At 42.4% G+C, this 14437-nt stretch overlaps 2 protein-coding genes across 5 annotated transcripts in view; both read right to left on the reverse strand.

Moving 5' to 3' along the window:
• Nucleotides 1-4010, reverse strand: part of LOC114878625 (cilia- and flagella-associated protein 298) — a 69932-nt gene extending 65922 nt beyond the window's left edge. Inside the window, exons 1-5 of the mRNA XM_029192646.2 lie at nucleotides 3872-4010; nucleotides 2828-2977; nucleotides 2511-2596; nucleotides 2233-2403; nucleotides 1283-1498 (exon numbers count right to left, since the gene is read on the reverse strand). Coding sequence (XP_029048479.1) covers nucleotides 1283-1498; nucleotides 2233-2403; nucleotides 2511-2596; nucleotides 2828-2977; nucleotides 3872-4010 — 762 coding nt within the window. The remainder of the gene's footprint in view (nucleotides 1-1282; nucleotides 1499-2232; nucleotides 2404-2510; nucleotides 2597-2827; nucleotides 2978-3871) is intronic.
• A 566-nt stretch (nucleotides 4011-4576) lies between these two features.
• The window catches only part of LOC114878620 (rho GTPase-activating protein 7), a 214236-nt gene continuing 204375 nt past the window's right edge, over nucleotides 4577-14437 (reverse strand). For all 4 annotated transcript variants that reach the window (XM_029192637.2, XM_029192639.2, XM_029192636.2 and 1 more), the window contains 6 exons: nucleotides 8170-9880; nucleotides 7718-8055; nucleotides 7389-7540; nucleotides 6940-7221; nucleotides 6640-6819; nucleotides 4577-6516 (listed from right to left, as the gene is read on the reverse strand). In XM_029192637.2, coding sequence (XP_029048470.1) covers nucleotides 6402-6516; nucleotides 6640-6819; nucleotides 6940-7221; nucleotides 7389-7540; nucleotides 7718-8055; nucleotides 8170-9880 — 2778 coding nt within the window. In that variant the 3' untranslated portion in view covers nucleotides 4577-6401. The remainder of the gene's footprint in view (nucleotides 6517-6639; nucleotides 6820-6939; nucleotides 7222-7388; nucleotides 7541-7717; nucleotides 8056-8169; nucleotides 9881-14437) is intronic.

Genomic DNA, 14437 nt, shown 5'->3' on the forward strand with positions numbered 1-14437 from the left:
GTGCTTAACTTTAATCGATTTAATTCTAGATTAAAATTGACCCAACCACCGTCAATCAAGGGTTAATATGAAAATCCTAGAAAGACAACTTACGAAACAAATTATACTACTGACCAAAAATTATTTTAGAAAAATAGAAAAATATAGGAAATAAATGATTCCCGGTTGTTTGAATGCACGATTTGCATTCAATACGGAAAATAGTCTTCGAAACGAAATTCATGACACGAGGACAGAATTGCTGAAGACAAATTCTATTATTGATGGAGCATGGTTCAATACACCTCGTAACACAAATGGAAATCACGCAATTATGTCCCACTGATCGATAACGGAAATAGAAGAATCGTCCTGACGAGTTCGTTCAACTAGAATAAATAAATTCCATAAATATGAAATTTATTTCTACGTAAACTTATTTATGCAATTTCGATTCATAATTTGCTTCAGGAATTTATTGAATCTTATCATCTTATTAAGATCGAGATAACTTTGTTCATTTATTTTCCTAACTGCGTTTCAATTTCCATATTTAACTAAGGATGCAATAATTATTCTGTGTATTGCAAATAATTGTGGACATTTAAACAAATAAATTTTGCACAAAACAGACTGAAAATTAATCGAGGGAATATCTCCGTACATATGTGTTCTGTTCATTATTTTATAAGGTGCAACTGAAACGAATTAACCTACTTTAGAAAGGACGTTCAGTGATGTTGATCGATAATAAAATACACGTTATCCTATCCCAGCATATAAATCAATAATGATGACGTGTTAATGATAACGATTGCAATCGAAATATAAACCGGTGTGCTGTTATTAAAATGAATAAATTCGCAATTTAAAGTACGCTTGAAAGCTAATGTACTTCCAGTGATTTAAATTACTTAAAACTCGTATTTAAATGCGTACATTCATATCATAAGTAATAATTGTAATTAAATAATATAAACTATCGATGTGTAATAATAAACACCTTCTGCACAATAGTAGAAAACGATGTAAAACTTATAAGTAACATGCAAAATATACATACTAAATACCTAGTTTTCTTCCAAAGATATGTTTCCATTAAAAAAGATCATTAGAAAAATATTAGATAATGCATTTAAATAATTAAAACATAAAATTAGATTAAAGCAAAAAAGTCATTGTTACTTCATTGTCATGGATGGAATTTTATTTCAATCTGTCATAATTGCAATTCTTATAGCATATAATTTAAATTTGAATATGGAAGAAAACTACCTTATCAAGGACAAAAAGTGTTACTTACCTTAAGCTGCTCCTGCCGTTTGTAAGCAAGCAACATCAGTTGTTTTCGTTCGTCCTCGGACATCAATGGCTCTCGAGCAGGTCTTCCAGCTCCCCTTTTCTGCAACTTGACGATGATTTTCGTTTTCTCGTTGTTCCCCAAATAATCTTTCAGTTTCTTTCCCGGTAACATTTCCTTTCCCGAAAACCACAGCTGCGCCAATTGGACGTCGATAACCTATTACCACGAAGTGTTGACATCAGCTTCTACCGATCTTCTATGTATTACATGCCATATAAAATAGTTCCTATTTATTTTTAATCCCGTCAAAATGCACATATGTATTACATTATTTAAATAATTTTATCAAATTAATGTAAATTGCACTGGCAAAGGTTGTGGCGGCAGCACAGTCTCAACACAGAAAACGCGCGAACGAGAAGTTCCATTATTAACAAATTATTGTCGAGAAAGCACAACGAGGTAAAAGATTTATATATATGGAGTGAATGTTATAAATAAAAGCACTGATTCGAGTATAAATATGACTTGAATCGCAAGAACACTCGAAATTCTGGTATGTTTACATACGCAGTTCCACGCTCGAAGTTGTCTGGGCGCCGACCGCAACCCGACTATGGCGCGCGCGTAGCTACGTACCTATATATATACCCTCGGTATGCGCGCGCAACTTTGGAATTTCTCGTTTGAAACGAAGATTCAAAAGACTTTTATGTTATTATAATGGATTTTATGAGACTGTACGTTCACATTTTATGTTTTTTAGTATTCAATGCCCTTTTAGCAATACAAATTATCTTATAAATATTAATTACTTTTAAAAATTCCTTTTCAAAGGATATTCAGTACTTTTCAACTATATTTTTAATACACCTCTGAATAAAAATTTATTTGCACGTATTGCTTGTTTTTTAATAATTTTAAAAGTATTCTAATGTAATAATTATTACCTCGAGTGATGCCTGGGTGCCACTTAAGTCCTCCGTATTCTCAAATTCCTGTCTAATGATGTCATGAGGTGGAAGCCCCATGGGGTAAACAATAGTAACAGCCCCTCTTAGAATATCCAAAGCATCTTGCACGATTTTCTGCGTTACCAATTTCTCTTGCTGTACCAATTTCTGCAAAACGACCGAAACAAGGGACCAAAATAGTATCAGCTAATAGAACGAGGGAATTAATCTTGACGCTGATAAAAAGGAGAGACTAAACTCAGCAGGGAAATTACTTTAGAGACCATAGCTCGTGCATCTTCGATCGCCTTGCTCAAGACCTCCTGCATCTTCGCGTTAGGCTGCTTGCCATTCCTTCGACCTGAAACATGGAAAGCCATCAGGTACATTCCACGAGTGCAATTAATGCAACGATTACAAGCGAGAAAAATGCCAGTGAGCCAATTTCTCGACGGCATTGTACACTCCATTCCCGATAACTGCTATTTACATGGCAGCCAGGTAGACCGGCATAAAACAAACTGGATCGTTAACCCCTATCCTCTCAGCCACTTCGAGGTCTAGCCTCTCTTCTTAATATGGTTCCACGTACCGATAACGTCCTTGTTAAATGTCCATCCTCCCATAGGTACGCACTTCTCACCCCACTCGTCCTTGAGCTTCAGCTCCTCTACCTGTTCTTCGGTGAGGCCCATCATGTTGTGAGGCAGCATGGTGCCATGCTTCGCCAACTCTTCGATTTCTATTTTTCGTGAAAAAGCAATATGTATATTTAAGCAAAGTAACTTCGCGTAATTATTATACGACGTGTGACTAATATCACATGGCGACCAGGATGAATGGGTTCATAAACACGATCCTCGACTTCTTATTACGCGTTGTTATTACAAGCCGCGGGTAAGACCTTCTCCAGATAATCGTTAATGGATTTCTCGCGTTTATATGCCGGCTATATAGGAACCAGGATCTCAGGGACTTTGGAAATGAGGGAAAAATCGGCTGGAGAACGGTGCGGGCTCTCGCGTGAACGCGCAAGCCACGTTTTAAAGGCAACGATAATTCATGCCTTTGGAAACGCGTGTAATTATCCTTTCACGCAGACGAAGCTTTCCCTCGTTGGTTAGACGCGTTAATTGCTCGTAAATCGTTCCTTTTTTTTTTTCTTAAGGAAGAGAGAATTGATTGTTAAAGGGTTATTATTGGCAAATATTTTCTTGTGAGAACCGATTATCTGGACCACTTGGAAAGGAGAAGTGTAATTTATACATTCCTTTAAAAAGAATTCTCAGTTTTAGAGATCCCCTTCGAATCAATAACACAAATCAAGAATAAATGAAGGGATAGGTAACTCTTTACCCTTCTTGAAGTCATTAGAATTCAAAAAATCTGTCCGTGATGTTTCCGTAAAATGGTACAAGTTCGGTTCTCACGTTATACGTGTCAAAATGAAAAGAAACAAGGAGACAGTAATAATGCGTTCCACGTTACCCCGGGACAATTCACGTCGCTTAAATTACCAACGCACTATCCTCGAGCAATGCCTAAATAAAGTACAATTTTCCACGCAATCAGACGTTGCTGCCGCACGCTATTGGATGACATTTTGTGGAAACAGCACAAGGAGAAGGATCATTACCGTAACATATTCTTGAAATCTTCAGTCGACCATTGTAAATAATAGTAATGTCGTATACAACGTCTTCAACCCGTGCCTCCACGTGTGTGTCGTACAGAAACTGGCTCTCCTCGCCTTTCTTCACGTGTAGACGAACCATTTTCTTGGAAGCTTCAAACAAAACAGTCGGGTAAATCGGCCGAGCTTTTATTAGCCCCCTGTTACATTGCTTTCGCGAAGAAACGAGCGCAGACGAGTGAGAATAAATATCTGACACTAATTGCAGTTCGCGTTTGAATGAAAATATATTGAAACTTTTGTGTCAAATTATTAGGGGTATTAAAGTAATTGTATATACCATAAGGTTACCTTTAAATAATCCTTGTTTTTGCAAATCTAAAGGTCCGAATTCAATTGAGCGGGTTAGCCGGTTTCAAAACGAATCCCGATATAATATCAATTCTCTACAATTAAAAAATGAATCTTTAAATAAAGAAACACGACACGTGCTGCACGCACAATAGGTGCACTCGACAGTCTCTTTTAAAGTAAAAACAGCGGTAAACTGATTGAGAAATGACAGGATAACCGGGAAGAGGGAGAAATTTGTGGTATATTGTTCATAGCAACAAGAACTATCGATTAAACAACTCAAAACGAAATAAATTTATCTACATGCATCAATACGGTTAAAATGTTTCAAAGGTGAAAAGTAAAAGGTCCGAATGCATGGTAGACAAAATAAAACGATCTCGTTTAATGAGTATATAATCGTGTTTCATTGTTGTACAATATACATATTTACATTCTAGTGAAACACGGATTACAAGAATAAAGACGATCATATGTCTGTTACAAATAACGAAGATACATTCAGACGCGTTCTCTCCCTCTCTCTCATTCGGGTGCTCCTACTGGCGTTTTTTGGACACAAAAATATCATATAATTTCTTCTCCATATAATTACTTTATGTCAATAATAATAATAATATAATAATAATAATTAAATATTCTCGACGTAACCTTCGTAGAATAAAAATCTATACACTTATATGATATCCGTAACGTCATCTAAATTGTAAGTGACTAGTATTATGTTAAAATACACTTATAATTCGATTCGATGAGGTGTATTATTTCTCCAGGTCATTTCCTGTTTCATTTTCATTTTTTTTTTCTTTTTCTTTTTTTGGAGGAGGGTGGGGTCCGAACGAAGGTGGTCCCTATGTTTAATCGCGATGCATGCACGAACGTTAAAGAAAAAATTCCACGAACCACCGACTCCATTGACACGTATAATTTCAGAGAGACAATTAACAATAGACTCTATGACAATTTCAACGTTTCAACATCGATACGACGGACAATGACGATATGCTTTAACTAACGAGCTAACATCGTACCCAGCTCGAGCGGGGAGGGGAAACTTACACGTTTATTCAAAATCCTTTCGCATTGCTCGATTAATTAGGTTAATCGCGAGGTTAAGGGATTAGGGGCACGATTACGACGATTAAAATGCAATTCGACGACACGTGTCGTCTGTCAGCTTTTAAAAATACATAGATGCACGTATAACGCGTATCGTTACGATATTTTACACAGTCTGTTTGCGACATTTAGAAAAGAATCCCTCTCTAAAACAACCGTCTCGGCGGTGCGATATGGTACAATAGAAAAATTGGCATTTGGTCCGAAAGAAACATAGAAAAATCGGGGCCTCTTAAGTGCTAGAACGGTGTGAAGAGTTAATATTGTGCGCGACTTCATTCACGTAACTCGGCTCATCATTTCGGTGAGATTGTAAAACACATCGTGCAATAAATACACAGACTGCAATGTATTTTCGACTAAGATCGAAAAATATTTATGTACGTTTTGACCAACGCGTTAATCGGACACACGGTTGGCTAAAATCACTATCTACCATCGAAAGGCATTTCGCGATGCTCACAGATAATCGTCTATATGTTATCATCGAAAAGAAACATTGCTGTGAACAACAACATGGATATTGGAAAAATAACGCGTTTAGCTACACGGATAAAAACACGTACTAGCCATGGTCGTATTTCGATTCGGTGTCCTGCCTATTGAACGACTCTTCAAATCACTGGACGGCAAGATCCTTGGACAATATAAAGCGTTACACAGAGAATTTTCATCTAGAATTACGGTAACAATAAACCCTTTCATCTCTCCTGTCATCTAACGAATTTGACTACGCTAAACATCTCAGGCTTCAACAAAAATTGCTTTACATCGATTAAAGCTCGTGCACGGTATCGTTCCTCTCGACTGGAGAAACACGCGATGGGGTTCATCTTCAAATTTCCAGCATCCTTCAAAAGAAAAAAAAAAAAAAAAAAAAATATTCTGGTCATGGTATTAACGAAGCGGACGCAATATCGGATCTGATCTATTCCTCGTCAATGATAGGCTGAACTTGTAGCGTATCCTTCACGACTTTGTGCTCCTGCTGTTGATCATCCTGGATTTTCGACATCGTTTGGGAACCGTGCACCGGCGATCGGTGCACGGTTGCTTCCTCTCAGACTTTACTCTCGGGGCCATCGGTTGTGTGCTTGAAAGAGTTGCGGATTTTACTGAGATGCAAGGCGGCTAAGTGGCCGTAACTCTTGTTGTACCATTCTGGAGTGCGTCCCCTTTAACAAACGAAGGAAGAGAGATTAATTTTTGAGAATTTTTATAGCAAACAGCAATTCCATTGATGCATTAAATCAATTAATGCAAGTCGTTGATGCATCAAATATAAGGAGGACACTTACTTTGTATCCACTCGGGAAAGATGCATGATCCTTGATTTACCACTGCCGCATGGTTCGATAAGATACCGCGAGGCCAAAACAATGCCACGTGTTCCGCCAAGCATGACAGGAGCATCCGGATGTTCCACGGACGTTTCTACGATGACGCAAGCTCCTTTCGAGAGATCGTTACGCCAGGATCTGTTCAACACGAGATTTCACAATTTACAACTCTTTGTAAATTTGTTCAGTCGTTCGTCACGCTTGTTTCCCTCGATGCAATTCAATCTCGTATCGCTCCAATCGAATGCACTTTCTTACCTTAGCACACAATAATCCCTGGCAGGAAGAGGACTCATATTTCCAGTGGCGTACTGGAAGACCTCCACGTTGGTGTCCAGCTTAGCAACCAATCTGTATTTCAGAAGTTGAGGATCCCAAATATGTCTTTCCCTCAGAACACGATGAAGAAGCTCGTTTGGCGGAGCTTCCACTTCCGTCGATACTCGCCATAATCGAAGCGGATGTCCGTCTCCCACCTTTTTGTAAGCCATTTCCACCGAACTGTCCGCTGGATTGTTAACAGTCACCCATCCTCGGCTTCTGTAAAAATAATTGATAACACAGTTGAGATAGGGATTCGTCAGACCTTGGTGATTTGAACTGTTACACTTTACACTGTTTGAAGCTTCTAGCATAAATTTATTCTGCAAAGGTCTAATCTCAAACAGTATTAAAGTGTAATGATTAAAATATCTTGAAAAACTTACTTTTCACGAGCCTCCTTCAGCAAGGCAGTGGTGCAGGCATAAAGATATCCCCTCCAATCCTGCTTCAGTTCGGACCCCAGCTCCTCCAGGGCGACCGGTACGCTTTCCTCCATGTAATTGAAATGACACTGCGTCAACATATCCGAGGAGACCTGATGCAACGAGAACGAATACGATTACTCGTGTACCCTTCCGATTCGTGAGAACGTGTTCGAATATATATGTATATGTATCTTGGGATAGTAGCATGATCACAATCGCCGCTTCCCGACGACGACGGATGACGCTCCCTCTCGAACGACCTGGACGTTCGGCATCGAGCCACTCACCATGAATAATTCACGATGCATCTTGACCAGATACAGAAGACAGTCGTGAGCGGCTTTGTTTTCCGACAGTTCCCTCTGATCGGGAATGCCCACGGTCTTTCTCCTACGTGGCGATACGCTGCTCGACCTGTTGGTCACGTTCGTGTTGCTGTGGTTGAAGTGGAACAGGCTCGGTGCCAGGCACACGGCCAGGTTCGAGGCTGTCATTTGGTTGTAGGGAGAGTTGCTCGCTACGTGGTTCAAGAAATCGAGCAGAGTTTCCAACGCCTCGCGATGCTCGTCCGGCAGCAGCAGCAACACGCATTGCACAGCGTCCGGTCGCTGATCAACAGGTACATCTGTAACAATTACGAACACCTACAATTATCTCCGATCGAGTTATGAATGAAAATCATCGGCAAATCATTGATACTCTCTACGTGGAAGTTTGCATAACCGAATCTTGTACTTACGTTGGAAAATGGCTATGAACGTCTCGGACAGCTTGTTCGTCAACAGAGCTTCCGGTAGCTCCCTGAAGTACTGTTTCACCAGGTCAGCTACATCAAACGCTTGCTGGCCATCGAAACTGATATTGTCCCCAAGTGTCTCCGTCATCATCTTCAGCTTCTGTATCCTCGACCTGACCCCGCTCTTCCTGAATATCCCAACCTGATCGAGGGCGTTAGCTCTCAGCCATCTTAGAGCGATTTGAATACACTTTGGTAAGGCCTGTCCGGTTCGCTGCAGGGACAACAGCAACGGCACACCGAACACCGTTTTGTCTTTGTAATCAGGAGTCTTTATCTTCCTGATGAATTTCGGTAACTCCCAGTTCCATCCCGTACGGTGAGTCGGACAGTATCGTTCCATGGAGGCGGTCAACTTCAGCAACGCCAATTTCCTCAGGACTAAGAGTTGCCCGCAGGACATGGAGGCCATTGCTCGTGGACAAAGAGGATCCAAGGGTTCAGGATACAGAGATCCTCTCTGAAAGCTGTGCCACCTGACAACGGTACCTTTGTGTCTCGGGGAATCCTCTTCCTGGTCCGAATCACGGCTGGCCACCGTGGAACTACTCTCCTGACTTCCAGCCAGTTCGGAACTCCTCGACCTGGACTTTTCTCTGTAGACTGCCACCTCTTTGGACAAGGGTTTGCCGTCTCTGTACGAGTCGTCGCGATGCCTGAAACTCTTGTGCATCTTGTCCTCCCTCTTCAACGCGGCTACCTTGTCCTCCTTGTACCTCTCCTGACTCTGCGTCAACTTGTCCCTATACCTCTGCGAATCCTTGCCAAGGTTCAGGCTACCACCTCGACTGTTTATGGAAGCGGTCTTGGTGGGCGAGTCCTTTGGACTTTGGGGATGGGCTGTCACGTACTCCAACACCTTGGCATGATTACAGTTCGCGTCTCTGAAGTACCTGTGCCTCCAACTGGTAGGCTGGCACTCGGAGTCGCTGAGCGCACCCTGGTCCTCTCGGCCACGATGCAGGAACCTTTTGGCGCGATTCATCTTCGTACGCGTCGGCGTAGGCGTCGGCCCACCTCCTTGCGAGCCATCCGAGCAGTAACTCGAGGAATCGTCGCCGAACGGACTCGGTGCGTTCGTAAGCGGCGAGGGTGGAAGATGATAAGGAGAGGCTGGCAGGGTTACGGGTGATCCTGGCACGTGAAGCGGCGATCCTGAGAGGATATCGTTGAAGGACACCGGCGCTGGTCCCGTTGGCGACACGTCCACGCAGTTCAACTCCTTCATCTTCTGTTGCATCGACATCATGTCCAAAACCTGCGGACCGCTGATGACGATGCCGTCGCGGTTCTGGTGCTTTCGCCGTCGGGACTTGAGCGACTCGACTCGCCTGAGGAAAGCTTTCGCGCCGTCCCTCAGCCTCTCGGAGCCGGTTCTTCGAAATCTTGGACCGATCTCATCGGGAAGCGTGCCAGGTGGTAAGCTGCTGTATCTCAGAGTGTCCAACATCGTGTCCTCCGCTTCCTCGGCTTCCAGCCGATCTTCCAGCGAGTCCTCTTCGGATTGCACGTTCTGACCGGCGATCGTCTGCAGCCTCTCGACGTTCGCTTGCGTCACCTCGCACACGCGGGACCAGCGTCTGGTTTTCTTCTCGAACGTCCAATTCTCGCTTAGGGCGCACTGGTTATCCTCGTCCGAATCGTCTCCGCCACCCTGCAACAGATAATAACCAGTCAATAATTTGATGTACGAGTAAATTTCAAGGTGTGTATCCTCGACTAAAAGGAAAGTTACCAGCAGGCTCGACCTTAATCATACGTCTCTTTTGCATAAATATACCGTCATAAGTATGAGGTCCTCTTTTTTTTTTAATAACGACAAGGTTATTGAGAAGCGATCAAAAATGCGCCAGGTAGGTCTACGTCTAGACTAATAAATTTCGGATTACACGGATAATCTGGACGCTTCTCGAAACGCAATTCATTTTTACGCGGTCATAGGAGCCTTCTGGAAAGATTACAACGAGCTAATGACGTGATTCAGAGGGGACGTGACTCATGATACAACGAAGACCACGAAGAAACGTTTCGTGCTGAGATTAACGACTCGTAGCGAATGTTTAGCGGCCACCGGTGGCACCGGTTGATAATCAATTTGCGTTTGATGTAGCGACAAATTAAGGACCACCGTGCGGACGACGCTATCGTGTGTTGTAATTAATTGTAGAAAGTGTTCCGCGATAGGCTGCTTTTACCTATGGCCTCTCGCGATCCCCGGCGACACGTATGTTAGCTTTGGGAAGATGGCTCACTTCCGGCACCCGTGGGAAGAAAAAGTTGGGGTATAAACTGATGCATTTTTCAGGATAACGAACTCTGCCATATTTAACCACTTTCTATCCTAATGCAATATTCATTGAAACTTCTCAGGATCTTTCTAATTAACCCGGAGAATAGATTTATAAATAACTTCACACCTGAACTACTCGCAGTAGGAAGTCTGACAAGATTCTGATCGCGTTCTCATTTACTCCATTAACCAGTTTATATTTGTATCTTTAGACGAAGAATAGAACAGAGGAAGATTATGCAATTTATGTCTGCAGCCTACAAAGTTCTCAAGCAACTTCATTAATGTAATCAATGGAATTGGTGTCATGTAATAGGGGAAATAAAGGTTCTATATAAAAATAAGCACGACTATAGTTGAATTATTTTACAACTATTTTCTCTCCACCGTCTTCTTCAACCTGAATCACCTCCGATCCCTCTATTGTTTCCCTCTGCGGGCCGATCGTTAAAAGGAGATCGTACGCAAGGTTTCAAAGAAAGATCGCCGAACACAAGCGGGCACAGATGACTAAACCGGACCGTCGTTTCTCGCGACGGTCCCGTAGGCAAAAGGCAGTTCTCGTTTTCTAACAATAAGCCTCCGACGACGTTCTGTGTCGCTCGTTACGAAACTTGACGCCTTTGTTGTTTCCACGTAGGGCACACCGGCAGGGCTTGCGAGCGAGTCAGGAGAGTGTGCGACCTTACGTGATCCTCGGCACATGACAATGGACCGGGTTTCACCTCGCGTTGCTTCGCACGGTTTCCATCGGTGGCACCATGGTGGCAGAACTCTTGCAACGCTCATCGTCCGAGAAACGAGCCAGCATCACGACCTAACCATCTCGTACCGCAATCTTTTTTCTTTCCCGCCGTTTCGTGGTAAAGTCAGCGAACAGGACGTAATGGATGCTGTCCCGCTAGATAGTAGGCGCGCGCGGATGAAGGCGAATTCAAGATTCTGCAACTTCAATGGGTATCGTCGATGAACACCATGATTCCACTTTCCGAGGAATCTTAATGAACTGTACGGAGGAATGTTAATTGTCCACCGGGAAAATTATAGCTGCGTTTATGAGCTGGTAAAAATGTGCCATTACCAGGGACCACTTCTTTGCGAATATAGGAAAACGGGAATGACACGAGATTTGAAAAATTTTCTATGTAGAATTGAAAGAAAGGAAACGGTGGAAATGACGTGCTAAGTGGAACGACGGCCTTCGTAGTGCAAAAAAGCTCTCTTTCCTGCCTTGTTATCGATGAACGTCACGAAGTCGAACCGTGGGGCCATCCCCCATTACGCGAAGAGAAATAATCAACGGTGGTCGTATGTGGGCCACGGATAAAAATACCCGGCATTGCAGAAATGGGATATCCGTCGAGAATAAACTGACATCCTGACCAGAATAGATTTTTCAGATTTTTGATGTGTTCCTTGACGTTGACTGGTTATAGTCGATCGGTTATACAAAAGCGAACTATAATTCACGTATGACGTCTTGAGAATGATGTAATTTCTAAAGATTGTTTTTAGATTCAGGAAGTCTATAAACTTCTTTGTTACTGGAGGCGATTGTAATCTTTATTTGAACACCATTTCATTTTCATTTTTTGAAAAGAAGTTGTTGAAGAATACTCAAACGTTCCTCGAATTAAATGATAAAAAAGCTTTTACAGCAGTAATAATCCATACACATGTGTCACGAGTGTGTACACCTCGTTGCATGGCGCGTTCCGAAGTGAACCTTATCCCAAGGACAGTCGAATGGAGAACGCGTGTTTCACGTGCGATTATCGGCGATCCACCACTTATACTCCTCGTACGTATCTGCATTTCCGTTCCAACGTGTTACCACGGGACGTGACGATTCTCGTACGTGAGTTATTTCCGCGCGCGGTTCAACGAGCCGTGTCGCCCCACGTTGGCCACCACGTCACTTCCGTCTAGGCAGGTTGAACAAACCCTGATGTTTTATGCGTGACAATGGTCTCAGGAATGGACTCGTAAAACGAACAGTGTTTCGCGCGAGTTTTATGGGCTTCTACTATTTATTCTGCGCGGTCTTAAAGCGAATGTTAGTTTATTCTTCATTTTTAACTGCCGCTTACGCGCGCCCAACAGCGAGGAACGTATCTGGGCCGGTCGTATATTTCTGACCACCGGTGATTCGAAATCTAATTAATAGCGAATCGCTGAATTTTCGATGGACTCATTTATTTTTGCAAATACACGTATATTGGGTGGGTGGATAAATAGATGAACTTTATTGAGGCACTCCATGCAGAGATATTTTCAGTTAGACAAAATTGTACGATATGTACTTGAACTAAATACACATTCCAATTCCCTTATTCCTGAAACTAAGCATAGAAACAACGAAAAGTCAACAGAGAATTCAAATTAAACTCTAGGAACATCAAAGTTCCTCTGCAAACAAAAAGCACCTCCATTAACAGAGAATGTAGACTAAGTGACCCACTTAAAATTTGATGAAACTCTACAATACTAGGAAATATATTCAAGATCCTTGATTAAAAAATATTTTACTATCGAAAATTGCACTGAGAGATTCTTTACATGTGGGGTTGTCGCAAATTTTCAATTTGCAAAAAATGCAATATCTGTGAAACGCAATAAAACGAAGTATGCTTGTAGGAAAATTGGAAAAGGGAAAATGAATTTCTCCGATACTTCTATGCGCCATCGTCACGGTTTCGACACCCGAAACCTTTGCTCTTCGAGTTCGCAAATAGAGCGACGAGCTTGCACGCGGCTTTTATCCGCGTGCACGCGTCCGTTGCACTCCGAATTTAGAGTGCAACGGCGGTACAATGACCCAGATTGCGTAGCTGGTTGGGTTAAAAGAACCCAGGACGAATCAGTCGTGCGACGAGCCCTCCCGCGTCAAGTTTCAATTAAACGTCGCCTCTTGCCTTCGTTCCCGATCCCGTGGCTCCCTGTAATTGCCACGCCGGACCAACGGATCGTTCCCTTTGAACCGAGAATATATTTCTGACCGAGGAAAAACGTACAAAACCTTGCCCTCCGCTTCTCGTTTCTAGCTCGCTTATATGTCACTTTCGTTGGCTTTACTAAGAAGCAACAGGAATACGAGATCGTTGGCGAAAGGAGAACGAATTTCAACCAAGAACATCGTGGACGTGTCTGGTCTTCGTTAAACATTTTCATTTGAGAATTAACTCTTTGAGAGAGTTAATTTAGAAGGTGTTATTGATTTAAATTTCTTTGAATAGACTTTGAAAATTTCTGAATTTATAAAAAAGAAAAGATGTTAAGGTTGAAAAGAAGGTGAGAGCCTTGACTCTTAAAATTAGCGCTACATCATTCATTTCTGACTACAACGGTAACCTGCTGAAACGAAAGACTTATTGAATCTTTAAAATTGTACCAAGAAATCATGTTGAAAAATACATTTACTCCGATCTTTGTTCGAGGAACCTTGTACGTTCAACGTGGTCGGATAAAACATGTATTAAAGTGAATCGCGTTTTTTCCAGCTCGATTCCAGCCGCTTCTCGAAGGAACCGGACAGGGTTGAAAGGTGTATCAGCATTTTAAATCGCGTGGTTCGAGCGATGCATCATCCGAAGGTGGAGGATCGCTCGAGCGAATTCGTGCGTTTGCGTTGTCCTCTCGGCGTCGCGGAGGGAAACAAGAGCAGAGGCTGAACGAATTGTGAGAACAAAAACGGCGTACGCTTCTCACGAGCCTCATCGATTCTCTGCCGGTTGAAATTCCCTTGGCTCGAAAGTATGGTATCGTTTGTACAGGAGAAATACCACGAGCGAGCAGCGAAAGAAATAGAGGAGGAAGATCGACATTCCATGGATTTCCATCGCGGTCGATCAGCTCGCCAGACCGCAGATTTCTTCATTGACAATCGTGATTCAGTAACGAGCCTCCGGGAATCGTACGGTG

This window comes from Osmia bicornis, chromosome 13 (assembly GCF_907164935.1).
Source record: "Osmia bicornis bicornis chromosome 13, iOsmBic2.1, whole genome shotgun sequence".
Taxonomy (NCBI): Eukaryota; Metazoa; Arthropoda; class Insecta; order Hymenoptera; family Megachilidae; genus Osmia; species Osmia bicornis.